Consider the following 26,240-nt stretch of genomic DNA (forward strand, 5'->3'; position numbering starts at 1 on the left):
GTCCAAAGAGAGAATTCCCCCTCTGATAAACGGGACAGGAGAACTGACTTCCTCAGACATGGAAAAAGCTGAGGCACTCAGTAAGTGCTTTGCCTCAGTCTTCACCGGTGGTCAAGTTTCCTATGTCTGTCAGGACCCTGGACCTCGAGGAGAGGGTGAGAGGAGCGGATTCCATCTCACTGTGACAGTGGAACAAGTCCGGGACCACCTCAGGAAACTGGATGTGTGTAAATCCATGGGGCCAGATGGTATACATCCCAGGGTGCTGAGAGAGATGGCTGATGTGGTTGCTGAGCCACTCTCCATCATACTTGAAAAATCATGGCTGTCAGGAGAAGTCCCCAGTGACTGTAAAGAGGGAAACATTACTCCCATTTTTAAGAAAGGGAGAAAGGAAGACCCAGGGAACTACAGGCCAGTGAGCCTCACCTCTGTGCCTGGCAAGATCATGGAGCAGATCCTCCTGGAAGACACGTTAAGGCATGCACGAGATAAAGAGGTGATCCGAGACAGCTAGCACAGCTACACCAAAGGCAGATCTTGCCTAACTTATCTGGTGGCCTTCTATGATGGAGTGACAGCATAGGTGGACAAAGGAAGGGCGATGAATATTATCTATCTAGACTTGAGCAAAGCCAAGTTCTTCTCTTTAAATTGGAGAGGTATGGATTTGAAGGATGGACTGTTAGGTGGATAAATAATTGGTTGGCTGGTCACAGCCAAAGGGTTGTGTTCAACGGTTCTATGTCTGGGTGGAGGCCGGTCACAAGTGGTGTCCCTCAGGGTTCGGTCTTGGGTCTGGTGCTCTCCAACATCTTTATTAATGACATAGACGAGGGAATCGAGTGCACCCTCAGCAAGTTTCCAGATGACACCAAGCTGAGCAGTGCAGTCAATGCAATAGAGGGAAGGGATGCCATCCAGAGGGACCTGGACAGGCTTGGAGAAGTGGGCCCACGAGAACCTAACGAGGTTTGACAAGTCCAAGCGCAAGGTGTTGCACTTGGGCTGGGGCAATCCCAGGTATTTATATAGACTGGACGAAGAAGAACTTGGATGAGAGCAAGCAGCCCTGCAGAGAAGGTTTTGGGGGTCCTGATGGACGACAACTGGGCATGAGCCGACAGTGCACACTTGCAGCCCGGAAGGCCAACTATGTCCTGGGCTGCATTAAAAAAGAGGTGGCCAGCAGGGAGAGGGAGGTGATTGTCCCCCTCTACTCTGCTCTTGTGAGACCCCAGCTGGAATACTGCGTGCAGGCCTGGGGCTCCCAGCACAAGAAGGATGTGGAGCTCTTGGAACAGGTCCAGAAGAGGGCCACTAAGATTATAAGAGTGCTGGAACACCTCTCCTGTGCAGAAAGGTTGAGGGAACTGGGCTTGGTTAGCTTGGAGAAGAGAAGGCTCTGGGGAGACCTCACTGCGGCCTTCCAGTACTTGAAGGGAGCGTATAAGCAGGAGGGGGAATGCCTATTTACATGTGTTGGTAGTGATAGGACAAGGGGGAATGGTTTTAAACTAAGACAGAGGGGATTTAGGTTAGATACTACAAGGAAGTTTTTCACTCAAAGGGTGGTGAGGCACTGGAACAGGTTGCACAGAGAGGTTGTGGATGCCCCACCCCTGGAGGCATTCAAGGCCAGGCTGGATGTGGCTCTGGGCACCCGGCTCTAGTGGCTGGCAACCCTGCCTAGAGCAGGGGTTTGAAACTAGATGATCTTTAAAGACCTTTTCAACCCAGGCCATTCTATGATTCTATGTATCCTTCATACCTGGATCCCATTTCAAAAAAAGACATCTGGAAGCACTTATACATTGTCAGGAACTTTTAAGAAATAGTATTAAACTACCTGTCCCTTTCAAGTGTTCCTAGACACGCTTCACTGAATTTTGGAAAATGGAAAGGTCCCCTCAGATAGGTCCCCTCAGATTACTGTTTTGACCTGTCATTCCAGTCTAAGGACTTTCTAAACAAAACCATGTTGTATTTATGAATTGGAGGCATTTGCTTTGGAGACAAATTACTCTTGAAGGGAGTCATTCAATAGTGATCTTTTAGTAAAAAGTTGTGTTAAGACATACTCTAAAGCTTGCAGAGATAACATCAGCTCCTGTGTCCAAGGACAGTCTATATCTCACCTTTTTGTTGGTGGTGGTGGTGTGGCAGAGAAGTATTTAATGTACTCGGGTACATGATACACAAGTTTGGGGTCTCTTCATAAGTACATTTTCCTACACACACACACACACAAACAACAAAAATGTCGTAGACCAAACATATAACCCAAACTTGCCTAGTTTTGACAGGCACTAATATAAAACTACAGACAAAACAAAACTAGAGATGGAAGAATTCCCTTTTCCCCCATAACTCTGTAAGCTCACTTGGCTTGTTTCCTCTTCCCAACTTTACAGGGTTAAAACCACACTGCAGTAACTGCACTTGAGTTCCATGCCAAAACTGTAATGAAAATACAAGCGTTATTTCCACAGTATTATTTCCTACCTGTTCTAGCTGCAGAAGCTTCCACCTAGGACCAAAAAGGTGTTAATTAATTAGACATTATCTTAGTATGTTCCCTAATTAAAACCATCCATATAGACTAACTACCTTAAACAAAAATGTTCTTCAGAAAGACACAGATATACAGTCTTTCCAACCAGATGAGCCAAGTGAAATCAAGCAGCGGAAGTATTGAACTCAGAGGAAGCAGATTAAAGCAAGTAGAAGGGACATCCCCCACTGTCAGCTTGTTTCAACACATATAACAAACAGATCAAGCTATCTTAACACTAATCTTTGGACTGTAGCCCTGAGTTTAGCAATCCCTACAAATTCATAAATATCATTATCTACATTTTATCTGAACTACAAGTTCAAAAACTTTGTCTTGTCTATTTGGAAATAAGCATCAGACTAACTTAAAGAAACAAAAATCAGTGAGGGGCTGCTGATCTTATCATTAATAAATTAGTGTCAGAAATGGGAAACTGAAGTGTTTTTTGTTGTTGTTGTTGTTTTTTGTTTTGTTTTGTTTCTCAACAAGCACCTGGTAACACAGGTCTCCTTAGTTCATTTATCTACACCTTGCATAAATTCCTCTAAGAATCTCCTTTACATATTTGCAGATTACATCTTCTTCAAGTTCCTCCATTTTAGAGCAACAAAATCAGAGAAATCTCATTTCCAAATGCCACTTTGGATCCATTCTCAGTAACAGAATTGTAATTTACATTCGCTCCTAAACTCTGCCTGTAATAATTTGAAAAGATTAATAATTCTTAAGAGGAAAATGGTTAATGGCATGTTATTCACCTTGGACCCAAGCAAGAAAAGGGGAGAAATTAACATATTTTTAGAAATTCCCATGTGAAAAGGATGCTGGATGGAGCAATTACATATCATGATTCTAAGACAATTTAAGTCACTCTAAACTGCTGCTGTACCAGTTTTACTCTCCAGTAACATGCAATCCTGTTGGGGCATGTAGTACCAACCAGTCCCTAGCACTCACTGCATCCACTAGCAACCAGAAAAGCTTCCTACACTAGCAAAAACCCAATCCTGTTCTTTTGTTGAATTAGATTTCTGCAGGTTATGCCACTGCATAATGAACCAGCTCACTACAGGATCTGACCAACCCAAAAGTCTGTGCAACAGACGAGGTTGGGTCACAGGAACAGCAATCATTTGAACATCTTAAATTGTTACTATCCTGCCATTTATAGACTGCAGAACTGTATGTAGTGAGATTTTCTTCTTTGTGCTTTTCTTCTTTTCTTCATAGCTCTATGGTCACTACACTAGCCCAGCTTCCAACTTTGCAAAAACAAGTCTGTCAACCAGATTTCTTTCTCCAATTGTTCCCTTTGCTCTCCTGTCCTGAGCCAACAACAGTACATTCTCCAGTGACTCCCGCTGTGCCAGGTAAGAAAAATTTACAGAAAACTGTGACAAAGGCCCAGCTGCTGGACTCATTCTACCCTAATGAACAAGTGCAAGCGTTGAAGCATGCGATTTAGACATACAGCATCTTTATCATTTGAAGCCACAGACCTTATTCACCTCAAAGCATCCACAAAGGGCATGCACTTTCAGAATCCTGCCTCACCTTTCATCCGAAGGTTAAGGAGGAATGCACAGAGAACCAGTCTTAGGCCAGAACGATCCTGGGAAGACTGACAGAAAACGAAAGGAAGCAAGATATATCAACATCTCAAAAACCTCCAGTCATTATTAAGCAACTTCTTTCTACCTTTCTGCCTATCGTGACTCCAACCAGTAATCTCTACTCATTGGCAGCTCTCTGGGGAAGCTAGTCTGAACCCTTCACGCAAATAGTAAGTGGTTCGTGTGCATTTGCAGTGGTATACTGCCTGAAGAAGACTCCAACAGACTTGCAAGAGACTGTCAACAGATCTAAAGGTCCCTCTCGGTATCAGGTGAGGAGGAACAAGTTCTGTCAAGAATGGCAGCAAATATAGCTAAACCTGACTGATGCAGTACAACCCAGAGGCAACAACAGGTGACAAAGGGCACAGACTCCTTTCAGCAGACCAAACTCTGCAAAGAGCTTCCATCTGCAATGCTGTGAAGAAATTCCTGAGATTAGTCCAGCCTTTGGGCTACTGTACCTTTCTGCTCATTTATGTGTGCACTGGTGACACTACCAAAGGAAAACCTGAACATATCAAAAGCTACTCCAAGCTCAAGGGGCCAGAGTGAAGGGTGCAAGAACCCAGGTACTGTACTCCTCCATCCTGTCCGTAAGAGGAAAGGCTTGGGCAGGAGAATAAACCTATTCACTATAAACATCTCATTTCACAGCCACTGCCACAAGCAAGGCTTTGGCTTTTATCATCACAAGATACTTTCTGAAGAATGGGGGCTGCTGAAGAGAGAGAGAATTCCTTTGACAAAGTAGAGCTAGGGCATCTTTGTCAAGAGGCTTGTTGTTAATGAGGAGGGATATAAATCAGGGTCACTGGGGGACGGTGACTAGTCTGAAGAGAAGCAGAGATACAGGGCAGCAGAGAAATACCCCAAAAGCATGATTAGTAAGGCTCTCACACTTTCCCTGTGAAAGCAGTGAGAGCGGGAGCCTATCTTAAGTATTTGTTCATGCATTCATGCCATGTAGGAAACAAAAAGGAGGAACAGAAAGGCCACATGCAGTGGACATGGTATGATGAATAGAATCACAGAACGTTTTGGGTTGGAAGGGACCTTAACGATCATCCAGTTCCAACCCCCCCTGCCATAAGCAGGGACACCATCCACTAGATCAGGTTGCCCAGGACCTCACCCAGTCTGGTCTTAAGCACCTCCAGGGATGAGGCATCCACAGCTTCTCTGGGCAACCTGTTCCAGTGCCTCACCACTCTGAGAGAAGAATTTCTTCCTAATATCTAATCTACTCCTTTTTAATTTAAAATGGTTACACCTTGGCCTATCACTACACTCCCTGACAGAGTCCCTCTCCAGCTTCCTTGTAGGCCCCCTTTAGGTACTGGAAAACTTCTATATGGTCTCCATGGAGCCTTCTCTTCTCCAGGCTCCCAACTCCCTCAGCCTGCCTTCATAGGTGTTACAGTCCCATGATCATTTGCATGGCCCTCCTCTGGACCTGCTCTAAAGGTCTATGTTGTTCCTATATTGGGGGCCCCACAGCTGAATTCCAGGCGATGTCTCACAAGAACAAAGAGGGGGCGAACCACTTCCCTTGATCTGCTAGCTATGCTTCCTTCGATGCAGCCCAGGATATGGTTGGCTTTCTGGGCTGCAAGCAGATGTTGAACTTCTCATCGACCAACACCCTTAGGTTCTTCTCCTCATGGCTGCTCTCAATCCATTCTTCACTCACAAATACAAATACAGGCTGAGTGGAGAATGGATTGAATGGATTAAGGAGAACAACTTGGGGGTGTTGGTTGACGAGAAGCTGAACATGATCTCACTAGTAAACAGAAATATGGTTGAATAGTCTGCATGTCTGGAGTGCTGCGGTGAATTGATAAAGGCTCTTGTAGAAAGGCTGTGAAAGTGAGGAGGAGGGTTTCTACTCCACACAAAGGAGCAGATCATATATACACAGCTTTGCTCTGCAGTGAGCAATGAGCTAGTCAAAAATTAGTAATGGATACAACTTACAAACACAGTTTTGACTCTATTACTTTTTATTTTTTTCCCTCTGTGAGGACAGTCAAATATTGGAGCTAATTGCCCAGAGCAGCTGTGGAATCTTCATTCTTGAAGGTATTTAAAAGCTGTCTGGATATGCCCCAAGCAATTTAATCTAACTTCAAACCTGGATCTAGCTTTCAAATTGGCCCTGCTTTCAGCAGAAGGTTGATCCAGATGACTTTCACAGGTCCCTTTCAACCTAAACTTTTATATGAATCTCTGTAGCATTCTCCTATGGTATGCCTGGCTTCTTATGTGGCTGCAAGAGTAGGACATATATTCCACAATACACTCTTTCACAGCTGTACTGGGTCTGGCTGGGATGTTAACTTTCCTGCAGCAGCCCATACAGTGCTGTGCTCTGCACTTGTAGCTAGGACAGTGGTGGTATCACACCAGTGTTGTGTCTGCTGCTGAGCAGTGCTGGCACAGCATCAGGACTCTCTCTAACCCTCCTAAGGGGTGGGCAAAAAGTGAGAAAGAAACATCAGCAGGGCAGCTGACCTAAACCAACCAAAGGGGTATTCCATACCATATGATGTCACACTCAGCAATAAAAGGTGGAAAAAGGAAGAAGAGGGGAGGGGTGGGCTCTCGTTGTGAAAACATCTGTCCTCCTGAACACCGGCTACGTGCATCAAGGCCCTGCTTCAAGGACGTGTTCAAGCATCGCTCATTGGTGGGAAGTAGAGAGTAATTTCTTTCCTCTGCACTTCCACACAGCCTTTACTTGTTTTGTTTTGTTATTCCCTTTCCCCCTTCCTCCTCCCCTTTCCTTTTTTTTCCCCCTTTAGTTGAATTGTTTAATTAATAATATTATTTCCTTAATTTTTTGTTCTCTTTAATTAAATTATCCTTATCTGAACCTGTGAGTTGTTCTTTCCTTTACTTCTTCCCCTCCTCATCTGAGGAGAGGGAATGAGAGAGCGGTTGTGGTGTTCAGCTGCCTAGCACGGTAAAACCACTACAACAGCTCAAACAAAATTTGTGGGTACAACAGGAAACGTCCTTTCTTTCAAGATCATTGGACAAGCTAACACAGTCATTAAAAAAAATAAAAGGAAAATTGTCTAAGATGAAAGTGGGAAGTGCCTCCCCTCCACAGGTTTGACAGTTGGGCAGGAAAGAAGAGACACGGCCTGATTCCCTGATGACAGTGAAAACTGGAATGCTATTTAAGAAGAAATTCAGTACATGGGTGCAGGCAAACCCTGTCTGAAAATCAAAGGGGGAAAAAAAGAAAAGTGTGGAACTTTCATTGTTAATTTTTTTGCTAATTTTGCTAATAAGAGAAAAAAAATCTCACCACTATTCCATTCTTCTAGTGCAAGTAGTCATCCAACAATATACTCCTTTACATAAAGGTGCAGGTGCAAGAGGCTGTCAGTGGCACTGTTAGGTCCTGAGTTGAGCTCAAGACTGGTTTTGTGGAACAACTAAGAGCTATTCCAACCCTCTAATGGACTTTTAAGGTACAAGTAACAGAAGTCTGTCTCACTAGGAATTAGCTGAGACAGAAATAGATGGATTGAAACCCAGGCAAAGAACAGTTAGAATCTTAATCCCAGTATACTCGATATTTACAAATAACACCTGCATCAGGGAAACAGGGACTATCTTTATCGCTAGCAAGAGAACCTGATTTGGACTCTCTTGTTATTAATAAAAACCTTCTTCACTGAGGAGGAAAGGGCATGCTATAGGAATGAAAGCCAACCCTCAGCAACATTAAGAAGTGTAGCATAACCTGATTTGGATGTCTACTACTTTCTATGGATGCCTCTACTTTCTATAGCTAAAAAAGGACAGCTTTATTTCAGCTCTCCTTTCTGAGCTAAAAGATACATGTGTTTCATGCAGAATATCCTGAACTCCTAAAAAAATTATTTCAAGACCTGCCATGCCATGCCAGGCTCATTCATATGTACTGGTGTTCCCTTGCTGCTTCATATTAGAATTTCGCCACTCAATGCACAGCACCCTGCCTGGCCAGAGAACCAAGATTGTAGCTCATCTGTGGGTCTGTTATTCATTCACATCCAGAAGGTCCAATACTTCAAGTTGATATGCAGAAGTAATGTGTACATATATATGTTTTTATACACATATACATATTATTATATATATAAAGACACAGACATACAGATATATGTACTTAACTGAAGACAGATGTTCTTTATCATGAAATATGACCTGCATGGCACCTCATAAAACATGAAACATTTGAGCGCACTGGAAGACATGCTGTCAAAAGAACTCAAACAAAAAGAACTCCAGTAATAGAACAAGTCATTTTCCAAAGCAGTTGAGAAGTACAGTATCAATGGTGACTAATCAACTTACAAATTCATAAAACAAGTACGAGAGAGAACAAGGTACAAGCACAGCCTCTCCAGGTGAAAGAATTCCTCAGTCTCAAAGATAGACAAGTTTTTGAATGTGAATACATCTGCGGCCATTACCCAAAGACAGGATATCGGATTCCACAAATAAAAGGTTATCACTACATCACTACTGTTTTTTATTCTATCTGCATTTTCCAAAGCCTTGCTAGGAAACAGCATTGATGCATCCAGTTAGTCTGTATGTGACTGCACATACATCAATTACAAAAAAATGTATGCACACAATATTACATTAAAAAACTATATTAAAAGAAAACTTAAAGCTGCAAAGTCAAGCACATAAAGGTTAGAAAAAGACACACCTAAGGGTATGCCTGTAGCATTGATCTGCTGACCTACTCACACGATCGTCAATTACACGAACAAATATTATTTTTTCCCCACAGCATTTATCTCATGCAGTACACAGGAGGTGCAGCAGTCACTTAACAAGCAACTACTCAGCACTATATTTTCGTTTAGTTAGTCCATGGATTGATGTGTTGAAACACACAGTTATTAATTTTTTCATAAGTCTTCTCTATTCCGCTTATCACAGTAACATCTGAGTGCTTCACAATCTTAATTTATTTTGTTGACACCACAGGAAACCAGTGAGTGTTCTACTGATTTCCTATAAAGGGATGAAAAACCCAAAGATAAGAGGTAAAGAAGTAATTTTGGATGCTACATTTGAGAGACCATGATTTCTCAGTTTCCAGTGCCGCTCTGATTTATTTCGTTTGTGTATGCAAGCATTCAGCACTTTCACAAAGCTTATCTTAGTAATCAAAGTTTGGGAACTCAGAAAATGGAAAAACGTGCAATTAAAAGCAATGCATGAATGGTTCAATTTAAATCACCATACTTGTCTTCCAGCAATGTTCTACTTCAACTGTCACCAATTCCTATAACAAAAAAAGGAAAGCTTCCTACAAGCTGCCCTCTCCTTCACTACGCCACAAGTTATGTTCCCAGAGTAGAACCACCCTGTACATTAAAGAGGCTGAAGAAGAAGTAGCATGTGATCAAACGATTTAAAATGTATCCAAAAACAAATGTACAAGAAAGGACACAAAAATGCGAACTTGTTTTTGAAGTTCTAAATTGGGGGTATTTCATGTTGCCACTCTTATTAGTATTTTTGTATTTTCAGGGAATCACTTGGCATCTAAATAACATGCAGGATACTGTGTTAGAATAAGGCACAAGGGGTTACATCAGCTTAATCTCCTATACAGATCTTTGACACAAGCTGACAGAACTAAGTGTCAGCAGCACGGCGTCAGGAGCCTCTGTGAGGACCAGCACCTAAGCTGAATGGACTCTCCTGTCAGCAAGTATCTGTGAGAGCAACTTGCAGAGGAATGTTTCTCTGCAGGACAGAAAAGTTCTGGAAGCTTTGATTCCATTCCAGGTTTTGGAAGTGAGCAACTACCACACACATGCAGCTTCTTCTGCCCCCAATTTATCACTCTCCATTCTCCCTATAGGATTCATCTCCCTAGACATAACCTCTGTGCTTCCATTCCCTCACTGTCCCACATTTATTATATTTTCCTTATTTATTCAGCTCATTTCCAAATTTCAGGTTTCTCCTACTGTCCTGCTTCTTTGCCTGCAATTTTGAATACCACCCTTTTCCTGCCTTGCCTCCAACCTTTTTTCCCTTTGAGGCTCCTTGTTCAGTTTGCATCTCTTCGCAGAGAGGTCTCAACACACAACCTATGTTCTCACCAATTTGCAGCTCCGATTTCCTTCTTGAGGGAAATGGATAGCTATGTTCTTATCTAGCAAGAGTTTCACTGTATCCCTTCCTGTTACCCTGTTTATTGTCCCAACATTTTTGGAAAGTACATTGCATGCTGGTGCGTGCAACATAGAATCATAGAGCTTATCACAGAGACATGAAACAAAAATCATGTGTGTATTTTGATGTAACAGCTGTCTTCTACATTTCTATCCCTAAACTACTTCTCAACCAATAAACAGTTTATAACCAGAATTAAATGGCATGTTTACACAACTTGTAAAAGCCATCTTCCTCTTCTGCAATAACATTGCAAATACATAAATTAAAAGGAAATCTCCCCTAGAAGTTCCACAGTACTACTGCAAAAACACAACAGCCAAATACCTTGACTACACTTTCAAAGCAAGTTCTTAGCATTCAGGGGAGATATTTTCTGATCTTCTGACTGCTACATATTGTGTATATGTACATACTATGTACACATTTAATTCTTCTTTAGATAAGAACTGCCAAGAAACAGGGTTTGATAGCTGGATTTTGAGAGTATTATTTCAGTGACATTGCATCATGCTATGACCATAAACAAAATAATCTACCGTATTTACTGTCTCAGTGCAACCCACCCACCTTCTCAGCTAAAAACACAGAAGAGAAAACAGGCCTGTTTAGTCTTTTTACCTCGCCCTTTCCAAAACCACTAGTCTGCTTCATCTGGTGCTAATTTTTCCACTATGCCAGTACTGGGTATATCCTATTCGCCAATACTTTTGCCTCTATCATCCAACATCATGTATTTAGGTATGGGAAGAAACAGAGAAAGAAGAAACTTCCTTCACGTTAAGCCTACAAGTATTCCATTGTATTACTCTTTACTTGACCTTAGAAGAAGCACATTTCTCTCCCCCTCTTTTCATTCAAATGCGTTCCTACCATTTGGAAGCCAAATTAGTCACTAGTTAAACTTAATTGAAAGAAGAAAAAAAATCCACATTTAATTCATAGATGTATCTGGATGAATTCCCACTAGAACAGGAAGAGTTGGAAAAATGGGAGGGAAACCCCCAGCCATACTCTCGATGCTGCCTTATGACAGACACACTAGGCTAATTTTCATCCCTTGACTATGACGTATGGAAAAACCTCCTTCTTCTTTATTTCGTCTTTCTGACATTATTTTCCCCCAGATGGACGTTCCTGAGAATTCTTAAAATGATCCAGAATCTGGTGATGTTTCTGACATTTTCAGATATGATGACATGCATGTATGTTCAAAATGATGTGCCCTAAAAGTCTGATTTTCCTGACTGACCATTCTGGAACACATACAAACGAGAAGTCCTTAAAACTTCCTGCTGAATTGGCTGCAATAATACCTTTCTATGCAGAAATACTCCTACCTCTCTACCTTGCAAAGGTAATTTTGGACAGAGCCCTGATCCACCACAGATGACCTACTGACATTTACTGAAAAAAAATGAACAATTCTAAAAAGATCAAATTCATTTTTAGCCTTTGTTCTTTAGTATCAGCTTGAGATAACAAGAGATCGTTCTTTTAAGTACAGAAATTCCTGAAAGTAAAGAAGAAAACTGCAGGGATATCTAGGCTCACAGGCCATAAACCCTATCTTCACATACACACCATAAGGAAGTTTTGTTTGGTGTGACAGTTTTGAAAGAAAACAACAGTTCTTCCCAAAACACATTGCAGCTGAAATGCACTGTTGTTAAAATATGTTTCTAAGACAATAAAGCAGATGTTTGATTTGCTATTTCTTCTATCAGGGATGTGTCTGTCTGTGACCATCCCAGTATTAAATAATGTAACACATTCACCTACCTCTAAACATGGCTACCATTCCAGAATACCTTCTATACAGTCCATGCTTGCCTGCTAGTAATGCTTGTTATAACGTTTAACATCAATTAGAATGGCAAGGCACACATTTCTGCAGCGAAAGTCTCAAGTGGTTCTGTGAGACAGTCTCAAGTGGTTCTGAGCACAACACTTCCACCAACACAAAATTCTCATAATTTCTAACCCCTTTCTAGTCCTTTGCACACAATGCAGTTTGTTCTCCACCTCTCACTATTGAGTTACAAACCAATTTTTCAAGACTGCAGTGGAAGAAATGGCTGCTCTGGCTGTTGTTAGTAGCAGGAAACGGGCCAACTCTGCAGTGTTCAACAAGGCACCTTGCCAAGGCCACTTGCCTCTGCTCCATCACTCCCAGAGCCATTTGCTACACACTGCAGGAAAAGCTCTTAGAGTAAGGTGCACTGCTGGACAAACAAGTGCCAGGGGACTGCTGAAACAGTCAGCAGGAAGAGGTGACTGTAGGACAGAAAATAGTCTTCAAGATGACTTGAAGATGATTCACAAATATTAATTATCTTGACTTTTATAAAAATACCATTCTGTAGATGTAAAAGCCTTCTCTTAACACGGATATAGCTGAATGCTTTTCTAACCACTACACTGAAAACAGTTACTTACTAGCCTTACCCTTTTTTCTTCAGCCTTCCATACTTTATACTGAAGTATTTCTTTACTTTATACTTCAAATATCCTTACTTCTCTATGTTTATTTTCAATGCTATCTAATCCAGTGTGAGAAAAAAAAAAAAGACCATAACTGTTCATTACTTGTTTAGACCAAATTAGAAATGAAGGACAGATCATATGCAAGAAAAACAGATTTTGAGAGATTAAAGACTTATAATACATAGCTGACTAGCACTGCACATTTCAGACACACACAGGAAACCCAAGTACCTAAATCATCACACCAGCAATCTTTACCAAGTTAGAGGAATGTATCTTCTAAATACTTCCTCTGGAGGAAAAAAAAAAAAAAAAAAAGAATGACAATGAAATCAGTTCCCTGATGTGATACACCTGACTACAGAAAAGACCTGATCATGCACAAAGCATTATTGCCTAAGCACAGATGACTATTACATCTTGATCACTTGCTTTTACATCCCCAAAGAAATGTCAAGAAGCTCTTAAGAAAGGTTCACTTGGTTTTATGCTGTAGGACTCTCCAATTCAACTCAGCCCAGCATCTTTAATATTTAGAAGTTCACAAAAGCAACTTTCCTCAAAACTTATTTCCTTCACAGGAGAGTATCAGAAAATATGGAGATTCCAAATACCTACAATAAAGGAATTGATACATAGCTGGTTCAGTGATCTCAAAATTCTGCTAGTTCTGCTATTCTGCTAGCAGAGAATTTCAATGAAGACACTGTTGTATAGATTTTAACAATGAAAGATCCAAAGGTACGTAGGCAGTCCTTCATCAACCAACAGCTCTTAAATTCCCTGTCTCTACAGTTAAGGTGTGTAATCTGTGGGGAAGATTTCTGCTAAGCCCTACACAAAGGTAAGAAGAAAGAGTGCTCTATTCAGAAAAAGGAGACAATCAATCAATTCCATTTTGTCTCCTGCCGACTAACTCTCAAAATTCTGACTTCCTTTGGGCTTTGTGCACCTGTTCACAAGCTTTAATCTGTCTAGTTTCAAATTTTCCAAGCCGGTCATATCATCAGGCTACCAAACAGACAAATACTTAAAAATTAGACATTTTAACAGCACTTACTATTAAGACTTCAGATGCATGTCTGAAAACGTCATCCTAAATTTGCTAAATTATCTGCTATTTGTTGAAAATGAATATAGGAATAGCCAGACTAAATTACTAGCCATTTAATTTAGTAATCCAGTGCTTTCCTTATAGCAGCAAACAGCATATGCTTCACAGGAACACACCAAGCAAGCAAACAAAAGAAACCTATTGCTGATACTATTGAATTTCCTGTCCACAAGCAGATTCCAGTTTTAAATTATGCTTTGAATCTATAACTATATCCACCTAGATATAGGCCAGTACCTAAAAGAGGAGCCACGTTCTCCCCTGCTCTCTTGTACGGAGGTTGCAATTGCATAACCACAAAACGATTTGATGCACCAAGCTATCCCAACAGAAAATTTTAAATATTTGGACAAAGTTAGTGTTCCATTAAATTAGCCCACTCAGCTCATACAATTGTCAGATCCTGCAAAAGAGCAGAGAATTTGATCAACCTTTTTTAGGGTAGATTAGCTTAGCTACAGCATGAAAGCAAGCCCAAAGATAAATAAAGGCCTTATAACACAGCAAGCTGCACCAACAAGTCTGGAAAAACAGAAGAGGAACAGAGCTGCTCCATTCAGTAGCAAATTATTAGACTGGTTTTGCCTCTAGAATTTCTCTCTTAAGAAACTTAGGCTATGGCTGAAATCAAAACAGCTGCAACATTACCCTACATTTTTGCCCATACATGTATCTCTGTCCTTTCCCATGTGCCAGTATTGTACATTTCTGATTCAGTAACCACCACAGCAGGTTCAGCACACCAAAGAATCAGAAAAAAAAAAAATTGTTTTATGCATCTGAAATTTTCCGTTTATTTATTCTGCACTAAGATGGAGAATAAGCCATAGTTGCTTTCAAAAACGATTTGTTGAAATTATGTTGATGTACACTTAACCTGTTTTGATAATAGTTAAGCGTTCCCTTCTAAACCTCAAGGAAAAACTAAGTCTACATTTCTTAATTTGCATTTCCAATTACTTTCGGACTCATGCTGCACTGAGGCACCTATCATGCAGATCTTGAGCTGCACACAATTCTCTGGCAGACTCAGAAACCCTGACAAAGGTTCATCACGTAGCCAGTAACGCTGGGGCAGGAGGATCCTAGGGATGCTGGGTCATCCACAGTTTTGGCTGTAGAAGAAAAGGCACCAGCAGGGCCTGCTGGACCTACGCTGGCTGTTGGCTTGCCTGGGGATCCAGCCACACTTCCCATCCAACCCTGCAATACAGCACAGTAGTGTCCCAGTTGCTACTGCTGTGACCACTTACTGAAGTAACCTTAGCTCTCCCTCTCCCTTTGGCATGGTACATGGTAACTCTTACCATTCTCTGACAAACAGATTTTGGAAGAGTCATAGTTTTGCTCAAGTTTTACGATCTGTCTTTGGCTCTGGATTTCAGTGATATTTACATCAGCATGCTCTACCATCAAAGCATACAACATAATTGATACAAGGGCCAGTTTTCAGCCTCAGTTCGCATCCTGCTGTGCTGCTAACTCATCGTAAGTTAAGTGTCTTTTCTACTTCCCCTCTGTAAGGCAAATGACTTCAAGCTTCTTAATGTACTATGCTGAATTTTTGGTCTCTGAGCTCTTCACCCATGTTTCTGACAGCCATCAAGACCACACAGAAGTATCAATGATTATATCATGTTCAAAAATGCCACATTCTAAAGTTTTAAATAGCATCCTTCAATTGTTAACTTTACAATGTCAAGCTGAATTTCTCTTAACAATTAACTTAAGAAATTACCTAGATCTTAAAGAACAAAAAAAAGACCAAATCACAAGTTTGAGTATGTGAAAGCCTACTACTTCCTCCATATGATGTATTAACCTCAGAGTTTGAGACCTGTATTGTGAAGCTTTCAACAAAAACAATAAATGTGAAGGTGAAAACAGGTATTATCCACTGAATATATAGACTCTTGATGAAGCCCTCTACGTCATACAAAATTTTACTCAGTCTGGACCCCTCACACACAGCAGCAGGTTACAGAAAGGGTACAGAACGCATTAAATGCTGAATTTTGTTCCAGGATACCTTTCTTCTAAGGCCAACTGAGCACTTTAATGAAGAATATGAAGAACATAACTTTTATATGTATCCTCAACCAGAAATCTCTACCAATACATGTGGACAAGCACTGGGAAAAAGAAAAATGAAAAATTAAGGGGGACAATTTTTCATCTCTTTCCAAGAAAAAGAACTGTCTGATATAAAATACACACACACAAATCCACAAGTGTTTAAACTTGCTATTTTGAAAAGGTTAGTTACTTACACAGTTCTGAATGAACACATATGAAAACAAATTTCCTTTTTCTGCTTTTTCTTTCAGGTTATTTCCTTATTTTTTTCATTCTTAAACTATACATTTCTTGGTATTAGTTCTCCAATTTGCATACTTTATCTTTTCTTCTTGCAGCATTAAATGGAAGAGAACAGAAAAGACCACAGTTCATGCTTACCATAACTAATATTCCAAATACAGGCAGAAGACAGGAAAGAAAACATCACCAGGAAATAAAAACAGTACTGAAAAGCTGAAGGTAAAAATGTAAACCTTAGAGACTGCAGCGACAGTTCTGGTCGGCTGCCTTAGCAGAACATACTATCCAGAGCATTGCATACTCAAGGCAAAAAGATGTTCAGACTTTCTGACAAGAAGTTTCTCTGACTTGAAGACATCCTGCAGAATTTCAAGCCTCTGATTAAAAAGTCTCTGACGTCTCAGAATAAGAAATAAATAGATAAAAACTAACAATGCAAATTAACAAAAAACTAACAAAATGAAAGTTTAGTAGTAGAAATGTTTAGTAGTAGAAGAATGGTGTCTAGTAGGAGACACTCATTTCCCCACTCATTTCTACTTTATCCTTGATTGATTCATGTTATAATATGGTACACCAAACACTGACCAAAGCTTATCCCCAGAGTCAAGTTTTAAGCTTTCCCTCATATATAGATTCCTCAATAAGGAACAACGCATTAGCTAACGTGGCAGCCTCTTCTTCAGGCTGTGAGTACCTGTATATCTTCTTCCTACACAGAAATTACTCAAACACAACTCGCAGAAATGTAATTCTTTCCTGGATCTCCAATATTTTTTTGAGTGATACATTGGGAAGAGGAATGGAAGAGGTACACATGCAAAACAACTGTAGTTTCTATCCTTTAGGAAATCCAAACTAAAAAACTTGTAAAAACATTGTAACAGTGTTAAAAAGATAGACTAGTGGTATTCTTCCTGTAACATAAGCTTACTATCTACAGCATCGTTTCACTTAACACTTCTAACTCAGCATAACATCTTTTCATTTTTAATCACCACCAAAAAAAAAAGCTAATCAGAAAACAGAACAGAAATATTACAATTTAGTTTAAAACACTAAGTTGTAGTAATAGCTCAAATTATTCTGATGTCTATACTTTATATGTCAGTCCCTTTCTTTTCTTTATAAATACCCACCTGTACAGCAGCATGCTTTACTTATGTCACATTATTACCTCTACCTTCCTAACAGCTTGTACTGGTCACTGAAAATTCCTTTTGTTTAAGTTCAAATGCGTTTGGTATCTTGGAACCAGAACATAAACAAGAGAACAAAGTCCACTAAAACATTTAAAATATGATAAATGAACTTGAAGCATCTGTGCAAAACTGAAACTCACTCAGTAATTTTGTCTTAATTCAGAGGTCCTATAGTCCTTATCCTGGAATCAACAAGCTAAAGCAACCCTACTCTCTGTACTACAGAGGAAAGACAAAAGCAGTTCTAACACAATTGACAAAGTTAATAATTAGATTTGATTATCATAATAAATGCTAAAGCATATGGTATCATGTACATGTACATGATTTAGAGGATATATCTAAATATATCGGTCTGGCACACATGGAATTCATTATCAAAAAGTACACACACTTCATTTTAGAATCTTTTTACACAGACCCTTTCAGCACTTTCCCAGCTTTATCTCATCCTCACCAAGATTTCCATCTTCAATGGTCAGGACCACTTCATCCATCAGCAAGGCCCGAAAATCTAGCTCCTCTTCACAGCACTTGGCCTTCAAGGCTCTCAAGATCTCCTGCTGAGGGTAATCTTCTCTGATGCGACGGTCTGTTAAGAACCACAGCCTGGGAGCAACTGAACTGCACATCTTGGACTTGTCTTGCAACCTTCAAGGTTTCTTGTCAACGGAAACTCTCTAGATGGTAGAGAAGATGAGATTCTGTTAGAGCACAAAGGCTTCTATCTTCATGTTCCCCACAGTCCTGAGTCCTACTCCATCAGTCCTTTTCAATGGAGTGTAACTTGCAACCTCCAAGTGGGGAAGCAATGTCTATGCCTAATCTGTAACAGAAGTAACAAAAGAAATAAATCCACTTACATTCAACGGCTACCTACCAAATGCTAAATTTAGGTCTTGGCTCTTATCCTTGTGTCATCCACCAAAAGTATACATCTGACCTAACTACTGGTAGCAGTTAATACCATCCCCCTTTCCTGACAGTACCAAGAGGCATCCCAAAGGCTGAAAATGTCTTGAATGGTCATCTCTGAAGGACAGAAATTCAGCTTAACATTTGGGATAATACCTTACAATTGTAAATAATTCCGCTGCTGTCCTAGGTACTGCTAAAACACCTGTGATAGACTTTATAAACAGGTGGATTCCCCTTCCACCATATAGACAACAGATGACAACCAAATTCTTTCTGTTAGAAAAGTAGCCCAGACAAAAAAGGACGAAAGGCATTAAAACAGAATTTTCTATAGTAGTATTTCAAGACTGATTCATTCTTACAAATATTTCACAACTACTGTGAAATATATTTAGTATTATGCATGGAAAGCTGATGGAACAAGGAGCATCAACATAATGTTATTACTAAACACTAATACATGTAACATAAAGCAAAATCAAGGATTAGATCCGAGTGTTAGCCCTCTTCCTTGCTCCAAAAAGAAAAATAACCTTTATATATAAACAGCATTTATGAATTCAACACCAAAGACATAAAGAACACTTCACATTAGAGAATTTCAGTGATAAAAGCAAGGTAGTGTTCCTCTTGATTTGAACACAGAGGACTTTGACTGTTTTTGACTATATACTAAAATATTTCAAAAGCTGCAAAACAATCACAGATACATTAATGGACTAGAAAAAATACACTTGTTTGCATATTTTTTAAACAAAAGCAGGAAGCGGCATTGTGTAAGGAAGAAGAATTCTAGAGAAAACCAGGGCTGTTCTCTGCCACATATTTTAAATCTTCCTATTAAAAGAGGTAAAAATCATTGTTTTCAGATGTACTTACATGATTTTTAAACAGAGTTGAACTCTCAGACAGGCACAGTCATTTTACCTGGTAGTCTTAATGACAGGGCATGGTATCAGAAGATACAAGCACAGACAAGACTACAGGTATACTACTGCCTTCACTTAATATTCCAGAGTTTTCACTTTTGTGTGTGCGTGCGTGTGTGTGTGTTGTTCTGGGCTCAAGTTTCTGCAGTAGGTATTAGGCCAGAAGGAATGTTTTCCAGCAACCCCTATAACAAGCTGATTTATTTTATTTTTAATTGAGAAACATGTTTTTGCTACTAGTAAAGCTATTTCTTAAACAACAGAAAGATAACATTTCAGGTGGCCACTTTTATACCTGGTACTAAGAACCATAGTGGCAACAAGCAAACCCTAAAGACTCCGTGACTACTTTTCCATTCCTTTGGTAAATTAGAAGAAACAATAAAGCCAAGGACTGAAGTTCTTCACAGTAACAGACTGAAACAAAGTAGAAGCTAGGGAAAGGCAATCACAGATGCAGACCAGCCCCTGACAGCAGGCAAGATGCTGGATCAAGAACAACGGGATAATGAGTGTTTGCTCCTCACAGGAAAATGGGTATGAAAGGGGGTAGACTGTAAAAATATCTCTTGCATCAACAGTCCCTTTCTCCTTCAAAGCAGCTGAAAGTGAAAAGGGCAAGATGAGACTTGGGCATGCAAGTGCTGACAATTGTCAGACCCTGCCCCTCTTTTGGTTTTCTCAACAATGGATTTCTCAGTGCAGAAGTGTACACAAAACTTTCTGGGGCAATACCCTCAGGTAAGAGTTGGGACAAGCTATATTTTTCAGAAGTGGCACTGTTACAGCACAGTTCAGAAGGCTTCTTGTCAATTTACCTTTATTTCTGCTATTTGCATGCATCACTGGGGAGACCAAACAGCCCCACCTACCGTTTCTCTTTTGAAAAGCAGCTTTATCTAGCAGGATAGCATAGTTAATTAAAAACCTATAGAACATATAGAACATAAAAATATACTAGACAGACTTTGCCGTGATATTAAAAAGTCATAAGCCATCATAAACCTTCAAGCTGTTTTTTGTTTGTTTTGTTGACAGGTTTTTTTTTGTTGTTCATTTTTTTTCTTGGTAGTGGTTCTAACACTGGTACAAAGGAGCATGTATGTTCTGTACTGCAACCTTCTCCCCATTCTTGCTTGCTACTAACATGATTCCTTCGCCAACAGAGATCTGCTCCCATTTTTCTTACATCTCTTTTCTACATGGCCCCACTTCTAACCCTTTAAATGGGTGGAAATTATGCCATCACCTCCTCTGATTGCCATTTCAGCATTTCCTTACTTAAAAATCAGCAAAGCATCGAAGAAAAACAAAAACATACATACATATATATATGTTTTCTTTTTTATATATAAAGGATATATATATATATATATATACACACACATACTTTTCTTCTCTCCATCTTTCTTCTATTTTGTAAGGAGCTAGAGCACTCCAACTCAACTGCCATATTAAACCATCAACCGTATCAAAACTACCTTGTGCATGTATTCATCTCCCTCCTAATAGGTTGTCTATTTTTTTGAAATCTTGAAAGTTTTATAAATGTATATACTAAGGCTCACATCTCACCATAACATAGGCAGGTTGCAACTTTAGGTCTGGACATAAAGATTAAGGAACTCACTTTAGATCAAGCTTTAAGTCTGTGGCAGGGGCATAAACGAGCAATCTATACTATAGGGTCCTTGACCTGCTAACCAATACCAATTATCTTCCACCAAGAGAAATATTCCTATCAACCTAACATTCTGTTCTAAAAACAGAACCTACTTACCAAATCCAGCCTCTCCTTATAATCTCTATTTTGATCATGTAAGAAGTTTCATGGAACACAAAACCTGCAATTTACCCTATTAACCCAAACATCTTAACAATCCCTCCCACATTCTCAAGGAAACGGTCTGTAGGAGGAAAGCTTGCCTTGCAATCAGATGCACAAGAATATTAAGCTCTCAAGTTGGATTTCCAGAATTTTTCCCTGAAAACCAACTCCACCCATTTCAATTTAAAAGACATAGCCTGAGACAATGCTGGGTATTTCCTAATCCATGTGAACATCCATTACAAAATATATATATGGGGAAGAGCAGATGTTTCGAAGTCTTCAAGACAACCAGTTCAAATGCAGTTTTTCCTCAAAGTTACTATAGTCAATTTAAGTAGAATCTTCCAATAACTAACGGATTTACAAAACAAAAATTAACAAGGAAAATAAATACAGACTTAGCAGCATAAAACAGAATGGGAGAGGTAAAGGGTGGCATCAAAGTTCTGTAACAGAAATCAAACTGTACCAGACTAACCAAGAAATCACTGCTGCATCTACTTCAGATGTGTGGAACTTCTCAATTTATAAAGAAAGTTGATGGAACCTGAGCTTCCAGCTGTGGCATCCCTGTATTGCTTAACCTAGGTTCATTTTGGCATTCACATAGCAGTTTCCTCTGTTCCCCATCACATGCAAATCTATTTCTTCCTGCATTCCTTGAATCTGTAAAACACCTTTAGCAGCTGTTGTAACAAAAGCAGTCACTGTGCTACTTTTCTACTTTACGTCACACAAGAATACGTTTTAGTGGCATAACAGGGAATTTAGCCAATCGTATCAGCTGTCCAGAGAGATCTGCAAATCTGAAGACCACCCTTTTTCCCTTGAAGGGGAATTTTGAAGCTCTCTTCTAATAGAAGAGCTTTAAGGACGTTCTTCCGCAAAAGAAAGATTGGCCTCCCTTGTCCATTTACTCCTTGACCTGTCTTCAACACCAAACGGCAGGAGAAAAAATGGACTAGCTATTTCTTCTTTTTGATTGTAAGGTATTTTCCCCTAAGCTGAAACAAGGAACTGATTATTAGGATATACTAATTCATTTATGTATTATTGATAAACGTGTGACGTTAAAGGTATCTATCTAGTACACAAAAAGATCGTTCCATATCCCTTCTATTCAAAATGCAACTACTCAGGGCATTTGTATATTAAAATAAGACTATGTTGTTTCTTCCCAATGGGAATTACAAATGGGATTCTAGATGTTTTGCAGCATTAGAAATCAATGTGATCTAGCTATCTCAACTGCCTAACTTATGATCCTATGCATTGTAGGCAATGGGAGTCTGCTGCAATCTGGGAAACAAGTTATTGGAACAATTATTATCAGCAGCCCCTCCCAGAACCACCTCTTTTTTTAGTCCTTAGCTCAGACTTTTGGCTTCAGTTACAACACTGTACTGCTAACATAACTACATGGATTTTAGCAGTTAATAGAGAGGTACATGATCTTAGTTTTAGCATACCTCTAGGCATGCTTAATCCCTACAGCTCAGATCATGATAATAGAAATCTCAGGGAAGTGAGAAGGAAAGAGCAAAGAGACTGACAGCCATGATTGCCATGGGAAATGGTGAACTAGGAAAAATTTAACTCCGAGCAGGCATCTCACTATGAATAACACTGCACTTCTACATTTATCATTAATGCATATACCTTAATACTTTTTTTTTCCCAGAACAACGTTATTCAAGATGGAAAAAGGTATTTTGCTCGCGTTTTTATCTTAAATTAGCTAAGGCTTGAAACTGCACGTAGACTTCCAGAAAGCATTTTCTCTAGCATTACAGCAGCTTCTAGAATGCTGGTTTGGAGGCCACACCTCAAGATACTGAAGACCTAAAAACCATTTGTCAGATACTCATAAGTTATAATAAGGGAGATACCTCAAGGCAGAATTATAATGGCAATGTTAGTTATCAGACTGGTTAAGCAGTTAGCTAAGGTTTGTGCAGCATATGACCCAGCATATGATCCATCATATCCTTGCCGTGGAAGTCTCTGTGTCACCCTAGTGAGAACAGGGCAGTATCTGAAACACCCCAAAAATATGACTTGCCTATGCCATAAGAAGAGCAGGTCTGAAAACAGCTCTTTCAAGCATAAAGAACAATTAATTCTGTTCCCCATAAGATACCAGAATGATGATTATCTAAAGAAAACCTTAAGATTTATGGATGAATTCATTCATGGATGAATATAACCCTAGGTGAAATATACTGACATTTAAAAAAAAATGACATCTTAAACCACTTCTAAAATTGCTTGAGAAAAATAAGCCCAACATAAATCAACTCATCGCTGACACTGCTGCTCTATGGTGATGCTTAAGGACAACCTGAAGAAAAATTCCTCTCTTGTCTACCAGAGACTTGTTTTCATCAAGCTGTCACATAACTGTTTGAGAATCTTTGGAAAGAACAAATTAAAAAAAAAAAAATCTTAAAATTAAAATATGTGTTTAAATGCATTTTATATAATATGTTGAGCAGCTGCAGTGCAATCTGTCCAGTGCTGCTGCATTATCATCCGCCCTCCATACATGCAGCACAGAATTTAAAGTCACTGCAAGCAGGTAAACCCCAAGCACACCTCTCTGAAAGCACAGCTTGCTTTTCACCTCCTTTTCCATGTGAGATTCGTAGACTGCAAGAGTCAGAGGATGCAGAAAGATACTGATCTTTCCCATTCATTCCCAGTACAACCCCCCAGCCCCTGCAAATGCACTCCTTGCGATGGCTTTCGTCTGCTCTTCCCCACCTTTGCACGGAGTGATGTTAAAGATGCTAGCAGCAATCCTTCCAGGCACAATTGCCCGTAAAACGCTGGCATCCACATCCCCAGTCTTTCCTCATGTATGTTCATGCTTGCAAGTAGGTGATAACATTCCTCATTCACACACCCGTTCCTGATCGCCGGGGAATAATCTACCCTCCTCCTCCTCAGAAACACAAGGCAACATCAGCTGGTCAACACCAGCCAACATCAGCTATCCTACTTCAGTCTCGTTTTTTGTTTTTTTTTTTTTTTGTCTACAACTGGCTCATAGCTTTTTCATCCCCCTCTACTCTGCACGGCGTGTACGTGTGTGCACGGCCCTGCAAATAAAGCACACGTTTCCTCCAACATCAGCTGCTTTCCTTAAGAGAGGGTCTTCGGTCTCTGTGCAGGCTCCCCCGCAGCGAGGCACAAAACACCCCTCTCCTTCCCGATCTGTGCGTGCAGCCCCTTTTCCCTCCTCCCTTCCCCCACCCTACGCTCGGTCTCTGTGCATGCTTCTCCTAGCGCCTGGAGTGGGGGAAGGGCCGCATGCACCGTATGAATGAACGGGCCGGAGAGACTTACCACGAATCTGGTGTCGGAGGAGCGGAAGATGATGGAGGTGCCAAGGAGGTGCTTCCTTCGGCGTGCCAAGTGCTGCTTCGGTCCTGGCTCCGTGAGGGCGTCACGCGCCCGGCAGGGACCCCTTCTCCCGGACCCCGACTGCTGCTCGGAGAGGGAGGGCGAGCAGGCCTTCTGGATGCCTCCTCTGCACCGCGCTCCGACGGAGGGAAGGGCGCTACTGAAGCTCCCAAAGCACGCACGGAACGGCGATGGGAACGCTCCCCTGTGCCTGGAACTGTCAGCGTCTACCTGATGCCTCAAGGACCAAGGCAGATTTCTGACGGGGAAAGGGGAGTAAGTGACCGTTAGGATAATTAACGAACTGAACTTCCCTGTGGGAGAGGAGGGATGGGATGGAGGAAAGAGAATACTGGCGTGGAGCTGTAGTTTTGTATGTGAAATAGATTCAGTCCCTGTGTCTCTGCTTCCTCAGAACTAAACCCCTAAAGGAGCCTGAAGACACCAACACCTAGGGAGGAAAAAGAAACACCCCTATCAGGCATAGGCAAACGTACAAAGATACCGAACAGAATAAACTCAAATGGAAGAAAAGGTGCTATACAAGACAGCAAGCAGAACCAAAGAGATCGGATGAACCCATCAGGTGAAACGTGCAACTTCAGGTATCTTCCAGAAATATACTACCACAGAAACCCGTTTTAGGGAAAAAAATAAAAAAATAAAAACACCCCCAACAGAAGCTCCAGCAGTTTGTTCATTTACTGAGAAACGTGTGCTTAAAGGAAAGGTGAATCTGTGTCTGCACGTGAACACACGAAGAGATGCCCTTCTAAAACCTAATATTCGCACTTACTTGTGACTCCCGAAACCCCTCCCCCGAGTAACACCTGGAATCCGAATCAGAAGAGCGGAGAAAAGTGCGCTGCAGGTCAGGAGCGCATCCCCGTGTGCCAGCGCCCGCTCTGCAACCCCCGGGGTCGTTTCCAAGCGGCGCCACGCACACAATGAGCCACACGCTCGGGGGATGCTCCCTCAGCCGCCGGAGCTCGTCGGCTCCACGCTCGCACACTTCGCTACGGGAGCCCGCGGCAGCCGAGCCGCCTCTCCCACCGCCAGACAACAAAAGAGGCGCGGGGACCTCGCAGGAACGCTCCGGCCGCACCGCCCCACCGGGCGCACACCGGCCCCGACCCGCGCCGCCGCCTCGCAGCCCGGGGGCGCGCAGCGGAGCCCCCCGCACCCGCACCCACGGCCCGGGGCTCCGGGGGCGGTCTCGGCGATGACCCACCTGGGCGCCCGGCCCGGCCCGGCCGCGGGGTGGGAAGGCGGCGGCAGGTCGGAGCGCTGCCCCGGCTCCGCGCCGCGATGCACAATCACCATGGGCGCAGCGCGGCGGCGGGGCGGGACGGCCGAGGGGACGGTCCCAACCCCCCGGGCGCGGCGGACCCCACCCCCGGGCTCGCGTCCGCTCAGCCCGACATCTCGCCCACCCGGCCGCCGCCGAGCCCGAGAGGAGCGGAGCGGAGCCGCGGGGCTTCGGCACCGCCCGGGCCCAGGCACAGGCTGCGGGGAGAAGCGGGCTGCGGGGAGACGCGCCCCGTCCTCCCCCTCCTCCTCCTCCTCCTCCTCCCCGCGGCTGTTCCCTGCGCCGCCGCCGCCCCCCGCTCCAGCCACAGAGCGGCCCCCGCCGCGCTCGCTCCCGCCGCCCGACTGAG

The 26,240-nt window shown here is 41.7% G+C and overlaps 1 protein-coding gene across 1 annotated transcript in view; it reads right to left on the reverse strand.

The window, feature by feature from the left end:
- Positions 1-25,976, reverse strand: part of RIMKLB (ribosomal modification protein rimK like family member B) — a 47,091-nt gene extending 21,115 nt beyond the window's left edge. Inside the window, exons 1-3 of the mRNA XM_035312998.1 lie at positions 25,814-25,976; positions 24,526-25,033; positions 17,957-18,179 (exon numbers count right to left, since the gene is read on the reverse strand). Coding sequence (XP_035168889.1) covers positions 17,957-18,131 — 175 coding nt within the window. The 5' untranslated portion in view covers positions 18,132-18,179; positions 24,526-25,033; positions 25,814-25,976. The remainder of the gene's footprint in view (positions 1-17,956; positions 18,180-24,525; positions 25,034-25,813) is intronic.
- Between the last annotated feature and the right edge of the window lie 264 nt (positions 25,977-26,240).

The sequence above is a fragment of the Oxyura jamaicensis genome, chromosome 1 (assembly GCF_011077185.1).
Source record: "Oxyura jamaicensis isolate SHBP4307 breed ruddy duck chromosome 1, BPBGC_Ojam_1.0, whole genome shotgun sequence".
Classification (NCBI taxonomy): Eukaryota; Metazoa; Chordata; class Aves; order Anseriformes; family Anatidae; genus Oxyura; species Oxyura jamaicensis.